At 48.1% G+C, this 14,537-nt stretch overlaps 2 protein-coding genes across 7 annotated transcripts in view; one reads left to right on the top strand and one right to left on the bottom strand.

Annotated features, from left to right (window-relative positions):
- Positions 1-7,348, top strand: part of hectd1 (HECT domain containing 1) — a 28,326-nt gene extending 20,978 nt beyond the window's left edge. The window contains exons 35-44 of the mRNA XM_034576518.1: positions 25-152; positions 646-847; positions 1,074-1,211; positions 1,328-1,812; positions 2,249-2,407; positions 4,075-4,153; positions 4,246-4,339; positions 5,738-5,888; positions 6,023-6,167; positions 6,556-7,348. Of these exons, the coding sequence (XP_034432409.1) occupies positions 25-152; positions 646-847; positions 1,074-1,211; positions 1,328-1,812; positions 2,249-2,407; positions 4,075-4,153; positions 4,246-4,339; positions 5,738-5,888; positions 6,023-6,167; positions 6,556-6,693 (1,719 nt within the window). The 3' untranslated portion in view covers positions 6,694-7,348. The remainder of the gene's footprint in view (positions 1-24; positions 153-645; positions 848-1,073; positions 1,212-1,327; positions 1,813-2,248; positions 2,408-4,074; positions 4,154-4,245; positions 4,340-5,737; positions 5,889-6,022; positions 6,168-6,555) is intronic.
- A 757-nt stretch (positions 7,349-8,105) lies between these two features.
- Positions 8,106-13,173, bottom strand: ap4s1 (adaptor related protein complex 4 subunit sigma 1). Of its 6 annotated transcripts, none has more exons than XM_034576538.1 (8): positions 13,120-13,173; positions 12,341-12,416; positions 12,123-12,174; positions 9,321-9,523; positions 9,146-9,232; positions 8,617-8,685; positions 8,493-8,504; positions 8,107-8,399 (listed from the first exon to the last, which is right to left on the bottom strand). In XM_034576538.1, exons 3-8 carry the CDS (start codon positions 12,157-12,159, stop codon positions 8,271-8,273), a joined length of 537 nt encoding a protein of 178 aa, XP_034432429.1. In that variant the 5' UTR covers positions 12,160-12,174; positions 12,341-12,416; positions 13,120-13,173; the 3' UTR covers positions 8,107-8,270. The 6 variants fall into 6 exon arrangements, with proteins under 6 accessions (XP_034432426.1, XP_034432429.1, XP_034432428.1 ...); XM_034576537.1 differs by lacking the exon at positions 13,120-13,173 and adding an exon at positions 12,660-12,780; XM_034576535.1 differs by lacking the exons at positions 12,123-12,174; positions 13,120-13,173 and adding an exon at positions 12,644-12,753 and having other exon boundaries at positions 8,106-8,399; positions 9,321-9,461; positions 12,318-12,416.
- Between the last annotated feature and the right edge of the window lie 1,364 nt (positions 13,174-14,537).

The following is a 14,537-nucleotide window of genomic DNA, read 5'->3' as shown; positions in this document are numbered from 1 at the left end:
CTTGTTTATTTCTCTGTTTCCCAGGAGCCTCTGGCTCTGGCCAGCGGAGCGTTGCCCGAGTGGTGTGAACAGCTCACCTCCAAGTGTCCTTTCCTCATCCCCTTCGAAACCCGACAGCTCTACTTCACCTGCACCGCCTTCGGAGCGTCCCGGTGAGCCTGAGGGACAGATCCTCCCCTGACCCCTCCCACTTTCCCCCAGTGAGCCGCACCGAAGAGGCCGGACACTGACCATAACGCAGACGTCGGTTTGGAACTGACCGGGGCCTTAAAGTCCTTGAACCAGGGAACAGACGCGAGAAGAAAATAAACCATAATAATTAACAACGAACCAAAAGTCTCAAATCTTGATGAGTTCAGTAAAACGAAGGGACGTTTGGAAACTAAGATCAAATCATTAAAAAATGTTTAAAAAACATTTGAAAATGTGGCACAAACCAAATAGAAAATTCAAGAAAAACTGTTCAGTGAAATCCAGTTCACAGTAGAACCTGAAGATGGCGCTCACATTATAGTTTGGAGACGCAACAAATCTACCATCGTTCATTTAATGATTCATTCACTCGGTTTTAAATTTTATGTTTGTTTCATTGTATTTTTTCTATTTATTTATATTTCCTCTGACCTCTGACCTCTGTGTCTGCAGGGCGATTGTGTGGCTGCAAAACCGCCGGGAGGCGACCATGGAGCGCTCCCGGCCGTCCACGACAGTGCGGCGGGACGATCCTGGAGAGTTCAGGGTGGGTCGCCTCAAACACGAGCGAGTGAAAGTCCCCCGTGGGGACGCCATGATGGAGTGGGCGGAGTCTGTCATGCAGATCCACGCTGACAGGAAGTCTGTGCTGGAGGTGAGAAGTGTTTCCACATTAATAACTGAGGGAAACGATTTCTACTGAGGAAGACATGAACATGGAATAATCAGGCTTGTGTGTGTGTGTGTGTGTGTGTGTGTGTGTGTGTGTGTGTGTGTGTGTGTGTGTGTGTGTGTGTGTGTGTGTGTGTGTGTGTGTGTGTGTGTGTGTGTGTGTGTGTGTGTGTGTGTGTGTGTGTGTGTGTGTGTGTGTGTGTGTCCAGGTGGAGTTTCAGGGCGAGGAGGGAACAGGCCTCGGTCCGACTCTGGAGTTTTACGCTCTGGTGGCTGCCGAGTTTCAGAGAACGTCTCTGGGAGTCTGGTTGTGTGACGACGACTTCCCCGACGACGAGTCACGACAGGTCAGACTCACAGATCAACTGATAAGATGTGGGAGGTCAAAGGTCAAAGTCATATAGCCGCTGGGTTGTAACTAATCTGTTTTTATTATTAACCCTTTAAAATGTGTTGGTTTCAGGTGGACCTGGGCGGTGGTCTGAAGCCTCCTGGTTTCTACGTGCAGCGCTCCTGTGGTCTGTTCGCTGCCCCGTTCCCTCAGGACAGCGAAGAGCTGGAGCGCATCACCAAGCTGTTCCACTTCCTGGGCGTCTTCCTGGCCAAGTGTATCCAGGACAACCGGCTGGTGGACCTGCCCGTGTCTCAGCCGTTCTTCAAGCTGCTCTGCATGGGAGACATCAAGTCCAACATGAGCAAGCTGCTGTACCAGTCCCGCAGCTCGCCGCATGGTCACGACCCCGACCGGCCATACCTGCATCCCTTCCTGCTGCTGTCCGAGGTGCAGTCGGAGGCGTCCACCGAGGAGAGCCAGGAGACGTATTCCGTGGGCAGCTTCGACGAGGACTCCAAGTCCGAGTTCATCATGGACCCACCCAAACCCAAACCACCGGCCTGGTACCACGGCATCCTGACCTGGGACGACTTCCAGCTGGTCAACCCCCACAGGTCAGAACGCCCTTCTCCTCTTTCTCTTTATTTCTTTGCTCTTTTCTTTGTCCTTTTTTTTGAAGGAAGTAGTGAAGGAGAAAAAAGTAGAAGAGGAAAGGAGGAAATAAAGATGAAGAAGAGGGAGGGGAATGACAAAGATGAGGAAAGAAGGAAAAGATAGAAGGAAAAGAAAGGAGTAAGGAGGAAAAGAAGGGGAAGTAGAGGAAGTAGGAAGAAAAGAAAGGGAAGTAGAGGAAGTAGGAAGAAAAGAAGGGGAAGTAGAGGAAGTAGGAAGACGTGGAAGAAAAGAAGGATGAGTTCTTCAGTTTCTTCTCCCTCCACTTGGTTCAAACAGCCACACAAGTTAAACCAGGGTTGAGTTTGAATCTGCAGCGTCTCGCTCGACCTGCGGACGCTGAGAACACGTTTCATCTTCTCTGCTTTTGTTCCACAGAGCCAGTTTCCTGAAGGAGGTGAAGGAGCTGGCGGTGAAGAGGAGGCAGATTCTGGCGAGTAAGAGTTTATCTGAGGACGAGAAGAACACCAGACTGCAGGACCTGATGCTGAGGAACCCGCTCGGCTCCGGACCCCCCCTCTGCATCGAGGACCTCGGGTAAAACACACAGAGCGCCTGACGCCAAACACGGGGTCGCCATGGTAACGCTCCCCCATGGGCTCTACATCAGGTTATAGACAAAAGAAATGGAGACACAGAGAAACACAGAAACACAGAAACATCAGAAAGTAAAGACGAAAGTTTAGATACATCAGAATTCTGGCTGTGATGAAAGATGACTGGTTTATATGCTGATGTCAGAACACGTCACTGTTCAGTCAGAAACTTCCTGCTTCATAGGAACCTCGGGGTCACGACCTGAAGCAGCTTCAGGATATTTCTTTCAATCGCAATAAACACAATAAACACAATAAACGTGTCCAAGCCTGAGATGAAGCGAGCAGAACCTGCAGTCAGGATCAGTTTATTGAGTTTGACTTTGAACTGCACATGAAGTATGATGACCTGATATCAGTGAACTCTGGATACTGATGTTACATCATCTCGCCATAGGGGCACGAGTTGTGTTCATCAGTGCAGCTGAGAACAGTAACGTGTATTTTGAGAGGACGCATAAGAAATAAGAACTTCCTGCTGTGTCTCTCTCTCTGTCTCTCTCTCTCTCTGTCTCTCCCTCTCTCACTGTCTCTCTCTGTCTCTCTCTGTCTCTCTCTCTGTCTCTCTCTCTCTCTGTCTCTCCCTCTCTCACTGTCTCTCTCTGTCTCTCTCTGTCTCTCTCTCTGTCTCTCTCTCTGTCTCTCTCTCTCTCTCTCTCTCTCTCTCTCTGTCTCTGTCTCTCTGTCTCTCTCTCTGTCTCTCTCTCTCCCTCTCTCACTGTCTCTCTCTGTCTCTCTCACTGTCTCTCTCTGTCTCTCTCTCTGTCTCTCTCTCTGTCTCTCTCTCCCTCTCTCACTGTCTCTCTCTCTGTCTCTCTCTCTGTCTCTCTCTCTGTCTCTCTCTCTCTGTCTCTCTCTCTCTGTCTCTCCCTCTCTCACTGTCTCTCTCTGTCTCTCTCTCTCACTGTCTCTCTCTGTCTCTCTCTCTGTCTCTCTGTCTCTCTCTCTGTCTCTCTGTCTCTCCCTCTCTCACTGTCTCTCTCTGTCTCTCTCTCTGTCTCTCTCTGTCTCTGTCTCTCTGTCTCTCTCTCTCTCTGTCTCTCTCTGTCTCTGTCTCTCCCTCTCTCACTGTCTCTCTCTGTCTCTCCCTCTCTCACTGTCTCTCTCTGTCTCTCTCTCTCACTGTCTCTCTCTCTGTCTCTCCCTCTCTCACTGTCTCTCTCTGTCTCTCCCTCTCTCACTGTCTCTCTCTGTCTCTCTCTGTCTCTCTCTCTCTCTCACTGTCTCTCTCTGTCTCTCTCTCTCTCTCTCTCTGTCTCTCTGTCTCTCCCTCTCTCACTGTCTCTCTCTGTCTCTCTCTCTGTCTCTCTGTCTCTCCCTCTCTCTCTCACTGTCTCTCTCTGTCTCTCTCCCTGTCTCTCTGTCTCTCCCTCTCTCTCTGTCTCTCTCTCTGTCTCTCTCTCTGTCTCACTCTGTCTCTCTGTCTCTCTCTCTGTCTCACTCTGTCTCTCTGTCTCTCTCTCTCACTCTGTCTCTCTCTCTCTGTCTCTCTCTCTCTCTCTCTGTCTCACTGTCTCTCTCTCTCTGTCTCTCTGTCTCTCTGTCTCTCCCTCTCTCACTGTCTCTCTCTCTGTCTCTCTGTCTCACTCTGTCTCTCTCTCTCTCCAGGTTGAACTTCCAGTTCTGTCCGTCCTCAAAGGTTCACGGTTTCTCTGCAGTGGATCTCAAAACCAACGGAGAAGACGAGGTAACGACGAGTGTCTGACGCTGACGAGCAGGAGGTGTCGCTTGTATAAATGTTAATACTGTGTGTGTGTGTGTGTCTGTCTGTGTGTTCAGATGGTGACCATGGAGAACGCTGAGGAGTACGTGGAGCTGATGTTTGATTTCTGTATGCACACTGGTATCCAGAAACAAATGGAGGCGTTCAGAGGTAAAACACTCGTCACATGACTCGACTCGTTTCCTGTAGAAAAGAAATGAGAGTGAAATTCAAACTTCTCCTCCTCTCCTGTGTCCTCTCCTCCTGGTTCCTCTCCTCTCCTCCTCTCCTGTGTCCTCTCCTCCTGGTTCCTCTCCTCTCCTCCTCTCCTGTGTCCTCTCCTCCTGGTTCCTCTCCTGTGTCCTCTCCTCCTCTCCTGTGTCCTCTCCTCTCCTCCTCTCCTGTGTCCTCTCCTCCTGGTTCCTCTCCTCTCCTCCTCTCCTGTGTCCTCTCCTCCTGGTTCCTCTCCTCCTCTCCTGTGTCCTCTCCTCCTGGTTCCTCTCCTCTCCTGTGTCCTCTCCTCCTGGTTACTCTCCTCTCCTCCTCTCCTGTGTCCTCTCCTCCTGGTTACTCTCCTCTCCTCCTCTCCTGTGTCCTCTCCTCCTGGTTCCTCTCCTCTCCTCCTCTCCTGTGTCCTCTCTCCTCCTCTCCTGTGTCCTCTCCTCCTGGTTCCTCTCCTCTCCTCCTCTCCTGTGTCCTCTCTCCTCCTCTCCTGTGTCCTCTCCTCCTCCTCTTCTCCTGTGTCCTCTCCTCCTCCTCTCCTCTTCTCCTGTGTCCTCTCCTCCTCCTCTCCTCTTCTCCTGTGTCCTCTCCTCTCCTCCTCTCCTGTGTCCTCTCTCCTCCTCTCCTGTGTCCTCTCCTCCTCCTCTCCTCCTCTCCTGTGTCCTCTCTCCTCCTCTCCTGTGTCCTCTCCTCCTGGTTCCTCTCCTCTCCTCCTCTCCTGTGTCCTCTCTCCTCCTCTCCTGTGTCCTCTCCTCCTCCTCTCCTCTTCTCCTGTGTCCTCTCCTCCTCCTCTCCTCTTCTCCTGTGTCCTCTCCTCCTCCTCTCCTCTTCTCCTGTGTCCTCTCTTCTCCTCCTCTCCTGTGTCCTCTCTCCTCCTCTCCTGTGTCCTCTCCTCCTCCTCTCCTCCTCTCCTGTGTCCTCTCTCCTCCTCTCCTGTGTCCTCTCCTCCTGGTTCCTCTCCTCTCCTCCTCTCCTGTGTCCTCTCCTCCTCCTCTCCTCTTCTCCTGTGTCCTCTCCTCCTCCTCTCCTCTTCTCCTGTGTCCTCTCTTCTCCTCCTCTCCTGTGTCCTCTCTCCTCCTCTCCTGTGTCCTCTCCTCCTCCTCTCCTCCTCTCCTGTGTCCTCTCTCCTCCTCTCCTGTGTCCTCTCCTCCTGGTTCCTCTCCTCTCCTCCTCTCCTCCTCTCCTGTGTCCTCTCCTCCTGGTTCCTCTCCTCTCCTCCTCTCCTCCTCTCCTGTGTCCTCTCCTCCTCTCCTGTGTCCTCTCTCCTCCTCTCCTGGTTCCTCTCCTCCTGGTTCCTCTCCTCCTCTCCTCCTCTCCTGTGTCCTCTCCTCCTCCTCTCCTCCTCAGAGGGTTTTAACCGAGTCTTTCCGATGGAGAAGTTGAGCTCCTTCAGCCATAAGGAGGTCCAGATGATCCTCTGTGGTAACCAATCACCTTCCTGGACTTCTGATGACATCGTCAACTACACTGAACCAAAGCTGGGTTACACCAGAGACAGGTATGTACACACAATACACACACACACAGACACAATACACAATACACACACAGACACACAATACAGACACAATACACACACACACACACACACACACCTGAACCTTTTCCTGCTGCTGATGTCTGCCCCCCCAGTCCCGGCTTCCTGCGGTTCGTCAGAGTTTTGTGTGGGATGTCGTCGGACGAGAGAAAAGCCTTCCTTCAGTTCACCACCGGCTGCTCCACGCTGCCCCCCGGTGGCCTCGCCAACCTGCACCCCCGCCTCACCATCGTCAGGAAGGTAAACGCTTTCTTCTGCACACATGAACTGAGCAACAGCTGCCAATCAAAGATGATTGGCAGCTCATTATTCATGTTAAAGGTTTGTGTTCACATGCGCTGTCCCACCTGACGGAAGGTGGGACAGCGGAGCTTTGAGGACATCACGTTTAAACCTCAAAACACTGGTTTCACAACACAGGACCACACACACACACACACACACACACACACACACACACACACACACGTTGAAAATTTCTCTAAAAACCGGATTCTATTATAAACGACAAATTCTAATGATTGAGTCAAACTTTATTTCCAACTAATTTAAAGACGGACTCTGATTAAAACATTAAGTGATATTAGATGTCAATGTCAATCAACAGTGGTTTTGCCCCCCCCCCCAGGTCGATGCCACAGACTCCAGTTACCCATCGGTCAACACGTGTGTTCACTACCTGAAGCTTCCTGAATATTCCTCTGAGGACATCATGAGGGAGCGTCTGTTGGCCGCCACCATGGAGAAAGGCTTCCACCTCAACTGACCGCCGCCGCCGCACTGAGCATGCTCCTCTAGTCTGTCTGTCGCCGCCCGCTGCGTGATTGACAGATCAGCCAGCTGATCCGAGCCAGCCTGACTGCTGGAGGAGGAGGGGGGGGGGGGGTCTCATGCAGATTGAAATGAAGCTGCCTCCTCACATCCTCAACACCTCCTTCATCTTCATCAGCAGCAGCACCCTCCTCCTCCTCACCCACCTGAGCTGCTGCTGTGTGTGTGTGTGTGTGTGCTGACCTTCCTCCTCCTCCTGGTTTGACTCGTAGCTTCAGTTTTCAGTTCCTCCTCCAAACAATCACCGCCCCCGTTTTTGTTTTTATTTTTTGTTCTTTTGCTTTTTGTTTTCTGTGTGTGTGTGTGTGTGTGTGTGTGTGTGTGTGAGAGAGACAGTTTTGGGGTTGTTTCTGGCCGGCTGTAGGGGTCAGAGTGCATTTGGTGTTTTCTTTTATGATGAAGCTGTAGAGACAGAAACACTGGTCGTGTGCGAGGCACATGGAAAGAGAAGAAGACGTGTCAGCTCTGCTCTCCTGTATTTTCTTTGTATATTATAAACATTTATTTAACTCAAGTTGCAGTTTGAGGTAAACAGATATTTTCAAATGTGTATGCTCCAAAAAAATAATCATTAAAATGTTTGCAAAGTATGAAGTAAAGCTGGAGTCCTGTAGTTTGTGGAGGGAACCTTCGTCTTTCCAGCGCTCAGATCTCACCCTGAACTAAACATGGGAAACAGAAGCTGAGCGCCTCAACCTGAATCCCCCCCGAAATTCTGTGATCTGCAACTTACAAGAGAAAGTATTGATATCAAAACCATTCAGGACCCGTGCCTTTGGCCTGGGGCCTCCAAACGGACCTGGAGTCAGCAACATAATCTGTTTTCACACATGAAGTCTGTTATATAGCATCTGTCACGTGTTAGAAACTTCAACACGTCCACTCGCTCTCTGGGAAGCTTCCACACATTTAACCAGGAGGCTGCAGGAGAAGATCCATGTGAGGAACATGTGAGGAACATGTCTGAAAGCAGCTACAGTCAGAGCGCCACCCATTGGTCACTCAGTCGTCATGTGGGCCTGATAATGATCAATCCTATGATTTGTGCTTCCTGAGATTTAACACTTCACCAACTAGGTTTGACGTGAACTGATTAATCCTCAGATCGTGATCCAGCAGGTCAGAGTCTGATTTATTGGCAAAAGATCAAGATCAGTACATTTTTTTATTCAGAGTGAATCGTCGTAGGTTCGATTCCCTGCAGTTCAATCTGTACATTAGGTGAGTCCTGTGATCTCCGCCTCCTGACGTCGGGCTGAAGAAAAGTTCTCGACATGACAGATGAAACAACTAGAACACAGACTGTAAATGAAGATGGACGACATGGCTGTTCCCAAAGAGTGAAGCCAAATCATCTGGATCGCCCCCTGGTGGCTGTCAGCAGTACAGGTCATAAACTGCACCTCCATGTTAGCAGATGGGACATGGACCAATGTTTGTCAAAGTTTGGTTTAGTCACAGACTGAGGTGGAAACGCATCGTTCATCTTTATTCAGTCTGTGGTGTGGAGTCTCAGCTGTCGGCCATCTTGTCGAGGGCGGTGAGCGGCGCCAGGATTCGGCTCCTGTTGGTCTCCACGATGTGTCCGTTCTGGATCATCTCGTCCAGGATGACGTGGACTCGGTCCAGGTTGAACATGATCTGGTGACGAGTCAAGGAAACAAAACAAAGTGACATTCACAGACATCACGTAGCGTTGAGTTGTAGGGATGTAGAGATCAGGTTGAAGGATACGTCCAGTTCACTCTGCAGGGAAGCAAACACAAATACACAACTGGTGACCACACTGAACACATCAACCTCGCTGCAACACCAGTGTCTGTAGTCATGTGTTACCAATGTGTGTGTGTGAACTCACCACTCGACTAAAGTATTTATCCAGAACCTCCACAAAGTTATGGACCAGCTCGAAGACAGAGAGCTCGTTCTGTGGGAGACGGACATAAAACCAGCTTTGATCTTTTCTAATGGATTATTTATGAAATTGAATTTTATTTAAAATATAAATTACAGATCATCGTTGATCCAGGAACTCGTGATAAATCATAGTTCTGGGAGGCTGAAAGTTTTAACTTTTCATTTCTCTGATTTTATCCATGAAAACTATCAGTGACTGTTTATAAAGCCCAACCAATCACGGGTCCGTCTCAGCTGTCAATCATCAAATCACTCATTAAACCCAAACTGATCAGAAACATCTTTCCAAACATTTATTTAACGTCTACTTTGGTTCATGTCCCATCTGCTAACATGGAGGAGGTTTATGACCTATACTGCAGCCAGCCACCAGGGGGAGATCCAGATGATTTGGCTTCACTTGTGGGAGCTGTCACGTCGTCCGTCTTTGTTCAGGCTGCGACACCTCAAGCTAACTGAGCAGGACTCACCTCTGCGTCTGTGACTGCGACCACGATGTACAGAGCGGCGTACTGACGGTAAACCAGCTTAAAGTCTTTGTACTCCACAAACGAGCACTGGGGAAACACAGGAGCTCAGCTGAGTGATGTGGGAACACGTCCGCGTACTTCCTGTAAACCTACACAGCGTGAGTGCTTCAGGTACCTGCTCCTTCCTGCGGCTCAGGCAGCAGCGCACCACGTCGGCCTCCAGCGCCGCCCTCCGGTTCAGCTCCACGGGCTGGTAGTACCGGGACAGCCTGGTCTGACCCTGCCGGTTCACCATCAGCACAAACTTGATCATCCTCTGAAACAGCAGAGGGACGACGGGCTTCAGAGCATCGGCAGGAAAATGAAGACCAGTCTTAACTAGGGCTCCGTTGTAGCACTAACGGGCCCGAGCTCACGCATGTTGAAGCCTGTTGCGGTTAGTGGAGAGAGCGATCAATGACCGAGCGCATGTCTCTGCGTTGCACGCGTTTTGGGGCTCTGATGTAGCGTGAGCAATTTTGTGTCAATTGGACAATGTTACAACAAATCAATTTTCACACTGATCAATAGGTGGCGCTATGACCCTGCACTGATATTAATATATGGAGCTGTTCAGGTCAGGATTGTGATCATAGGGCAGTAGTTCGGGGCCGGTTGGATAATGCAGAGTGGATTTACAAAGTACTTCCTGTTTCATGGTGAATCAGTAGGTGGCGCTATGACACTGAGGAGATATTGACACATGGAGCTGTTCAGGCTTGGACTATAATCATGAGACAGACGTTTGGTGGTGATAGGACAATGCACACTGGAGTTATGACAACATCGTGTCCTTTGGTGAAGGATGAACCTTCACCGCAACGCAATGTTTACACGGTTTGAGGAAATGTCACGATTCTGACCGTGGTCCAATGACTTGTCTCAGCTCATTTGAGCTGTATATTGTTAAGCAGCCAGGAGCAGTGCATCAAAGTATAAAACATGTCACTTCCTGTCGCCAGCAGGTGGCGCTGTGACGATGAGTCAATATAGATTAAGTTTTCACCACTTTTGAGCATGTTGAAGGCTCAAAAAGCCAAATCTGGGTCAGAATAATAATAATAAGAAGAGCCAACATTAACTTCAATCTAAATTAAATATGTTGTAAGAATTTAAATATTATTGTTATAAATCATTGTTATTATAGTAATTGTTAGAGACAGACTGTTTCTACAGTTTCCGCATTTGTCCACCAGATGGTAGTGTTGTACTGTTGTTGTACTGATTGGGCCGCGGAGGGGGGGGGGGGGGGGGGACCGGGAGAAACGGCTCCGAACCACGGCCACTAATCACGCACTACATTCCACGCCATCACGTGCAGCGCTGTCAGTGTCACTACGCACAGACTGATCTGTTCCGGTCAAAAACTAAAAATCGTCATGTTTTTTAGATGACGTCATTGAAAGTTGATATGATCGAACGTGTAACGTCAAAAATAGGCGACTTCCTGTTGCGTTGTTCCATAACGCTCCGACATAACGCCTTTTTTGTGCCACTTTGTATATATATTCATATATACATGTATATATATTCATATTCATATATACAAAGTATATTTTATATATATATGTATATATGTATATGTATATATGTATATATATTCATATATTCATATATACAAAGTATATTTTATATATATATATATACATATACTTATACATACATACATACATACATACATACATATACATATACATATACATACATATACTATATATATACTTTGTATATATATTCATATATACAAAGTGGCACAAAAAAGCCGCACTGTTGTTGTACTGTTCCTAGAAAAAAAAAAAAATGAAAAAAAACATATATAAAAAAATATACCACTAAAGCCAAAATGGCGGGCTTCCTGTTTGGTCTAGCATATCTATCCAAGAGACTTATTTGTTTGTTATGAAAAGACACATGTCCCCATCGATTTTTGTACATGTCGGCCAATCGTGGCATCGGGGCTGCCCTTTAGGGGGCGCTAGACAGTTATTTTGCCACGCCCATTGGCAAAATAACTTAATAATTCCTTAAAACCATATGAATATTTTCAGGGGGGGGGCTGTTGATACACAAATGTAGTTTGAGGGAGGTTGAACCTCGGACACTGAAGTTACAGCAATTTCGTGTGTCACGGCGAGTTGATGAACTTTGACCCCACGCCACTATTATGGCGTTTGACGAAAAGTCTCAGTAATCTTATGACTTCATTATCAATGTGTTGAGACCCGTTTGACACAGTTTGATATGGCTGCAGTAAGTGGATGAGGAGGAATACATCCAAGTGGAAGACATGCAAAAAACAAGACATTTCCTGTTTCCACCAGGGGGCGCTGTGATTTTAAGTCATGATTTCTGTGTAGATGTCATCAGGCCGGGACTCTTGTCTTACATGTCTAGTTTGGACTCGATTGGTCCATGTATGTCCGAGATACAGAACCTCGTGTTTTGATGGCGTGTAATCAAACTGTGACGCCACGCCACGGTCACACCGTGTGACGAACAATCGATCTTTGAGTTAGTTTGTATCTCCATCTTGTTGAGATGACACTCATCTCCATATGAAGTTGATCAGATAAAAGCCCTGGGACAAGTACATCAAAGTAGGAATATGGCCAAAATGGCCACTAAATGCAAAATGGCGGGCTTCCTGTTGCGTTTTTCATAATGCACTGAGAGACTTTTTTGTTTGTCTGGTCACGATACACCTGGGCTACGATTTTTGTGAAGATCAGTCAAAGGGAAACCTAGGGGCTGCGTTCCAGGGGGCGCTGTTGAGCCATTTTGCCACGCCCATTTCAAATTACTCCAGAATACGTACATTATCAGCACTTTCTAATTTTCTGCAAAGTTTGGTAAGAAGTTGAGCATGTTGAAGCCTCAAAAAGCCAATTCATCTGGGTCACTATAATAAGAATAATCACCGTCGGTGGGAGGGGCCTAATAAGAACTATTTCTACAGGAGCCTTTATAAACAGCATTTACACTGTGCTTCACTAAGAGGACAAATAAATACAAATCATCAAAGGCAACAAGCTAAATAATACATTCAGAATCAAAGGCAACAAATTAAAAACAACGATAAAGTGCAAACAGTTCAAATGACTCAAAATAAACTCATTTGAGTTTGAACTTTGACCTTTAGGCTCCAGACGCTCTCACCTGTTGGGCGCTGGTGCTGATTGGACAGCTGTGATGACGTCGCCTTAAAGCCACAGGTGAGACGTTTGTGGAAACACTGTTCAAAAGAACATCCTCATGTTTTAAACGTGCAGCTCTGTGGACTGAGTCGGACCTGAACACTTTCATTTAACAGAACAGAAGGTTGTTAAAGTACCAAAGGTCCAACCTGTATTAAAACATTAACGGTTTTTATTAATGAATTACTTTTAGATTGTCAAAATTATCAATATTTCAATTTATTGAAAAAGATAAAACCGTAAATACTGTAAATACTGTAAATACCGTTGATTTCATTTACCGGCAGTGGAAGGCGGCTACATGAGAGCCGTCAGTCGGGCTGAAGACAACCCAGGCTAACGGGGTCCAGGCTAAGCTAACAGGGTCCAGGCTAACGGGATCCAGGCTAAGCTAACGGGATCCAGGCTAAGCTAACAGGGTCCAGGCTAACGGGATCCAGACTAAGCTAACAGGGTCCAGGCTAAGCTAACAGTGTCCAGGCTAACGGGATCCAGGCTAAGCTAACAGTGTCCAGGCTAACGGGGTCCAGGCTAAGCTAACAGGGTCCAGGCTAACGGGATCCAGGCTAAGCTAACAGGGTCCAGGCTAACGGGGTCCAGGCTAAGCTAACAGGGTCCAGGCTAACGGGATCCAGGCTAAGCTAACAGGGTCCAGGCTAATGGCTGTTAGCTCGTTTCATTCACAACCCCAACATGAAACAAAAGGGACATTTCCGTTTCCGGTGAAAACAACAAGCTAACCTGTTAGCATTTAATGCTCAGTTACCATCCAGAAGTGGTGCGTTTACTGACGCCATAACAAATGGTAAATAAGAGCGTTCGGAGTTCAGGCCTGGTCTCAAACTGCTGCTCTTCATTTATTAGGAATAAAGAAGACACATAATAAACCTCTGTTCAGTTACTGAAACCAGGTGAACATTAATCAGAGTAAATGATTAATATAGAAATAACTTCAGGACCATAGATATCACTGAGTGGTTTGAAGGTCATTAGGAGAGTTTACATTGTACTTAACAATTTCAAATGATTGATGTATTTTTAGATTCAATGTGTGAAAGGTTCATTGTGTAGCGTGAGTTTCAGGGAAAACCTCCTCCAGGTTATAGAAGCACAGACAGAGGGTCACTGGGTCACTGGGGGAGAACCCTGCTGCTAATTTAGATTTAAAGATCTCATTCTAAACTAAAACTCTCAGGTGTTTACACAATAATGGGTTAGGGTTAGGGGGGAAACAGAATTATGAAAGTTTTTTTCCATTGGTGCCAATAGAACTAAATCCTTCACACTGGACCTTTAAAATATGACCTGCAGATACATTTATAGTGTTAGACTATGAAGTACGAAGGTAAAGTTACAGAAAATATACAAGTATTTACCCTCTGTTCTGTATATAACATGTGTTTGTGCTCAGCTTGTTGTTTCTGTCACTGTTCGCATGTTTTCTGAACTCGCAGAGCGTGGAGCTCTCTCGGCCTCCGTAGATTCCTTGTTCACAATAAAGCTGGTTGTATAAAGTGGGTTTGGGATCAGAGCTGTGATTTCCCACAGTTTCTCGGTTAGTGAATGTCCCATCATGTCGATGAATGACAGGGAGTAACCAGGAGGATGTCCCGTCATGCACCGCGGCCTTGGGGGGGCAGACAACGCACTAAGATACACACAGAGAGAGAGGGGGGGGTGGAGAGAGAGACACACACACAGAGGGGGGGGGGGGAGAGAGAGACACACAGAGAGGGGGGGTGGAGAGACACAGAGGGGGGGGGAGAGAGAGAGAGAGACACAGAGAGGGGGGGTGGAGAGAGAGACACACACACAGAGAGGGGGGGGGTGGAGAGAGAGAGGGGGGGGTGGAGAGAGAGACACACAGAGAGGGGGGGGTGGAGAGACACAGAGGGGGGGAGAGAGAGAGAGAGAGACACAGAGAGGGGGGGTGGAGAGAGAGACACACACACAGAGAGGGGGGGGTGGAGAGAGAGAGGGGGGGGGTGGAGAGAGAGACACACAGAGAGGGGGGGTGGAGAGACACAGAGGGGGGGAGAGAGAGAGAGAGAGACACAGAGAGGGGGGGGTGGAGAGAGAGAGAGAGAGGTGGGGGGGGGAGAGAGAGAGACACACACACAGAGAGGGGGGGGAGAGAGAGAGAGAGACACACACACACA

This window comes from Hippoglossus hippoglossus, chromosome 22 (genome assembly GCF_009819705.1).
Source record: "Hippoglossus hippoglossus isolate fHipHip1 chromosome 22, fHipHip1.pri, whole genome shotgun sequence".
Lineage (NCBI taxonomy): Eukaryota > Metazoa > Chordata > Actinopteri > Pleuronectiformes > Pleuronectidae > Hippoglossus > Hippoglossus hippoglossus.
Note: the sequence above shows the minus strand (reverse complement) of the source record. Positions and strands in the feature narration are given on the sequence as shown.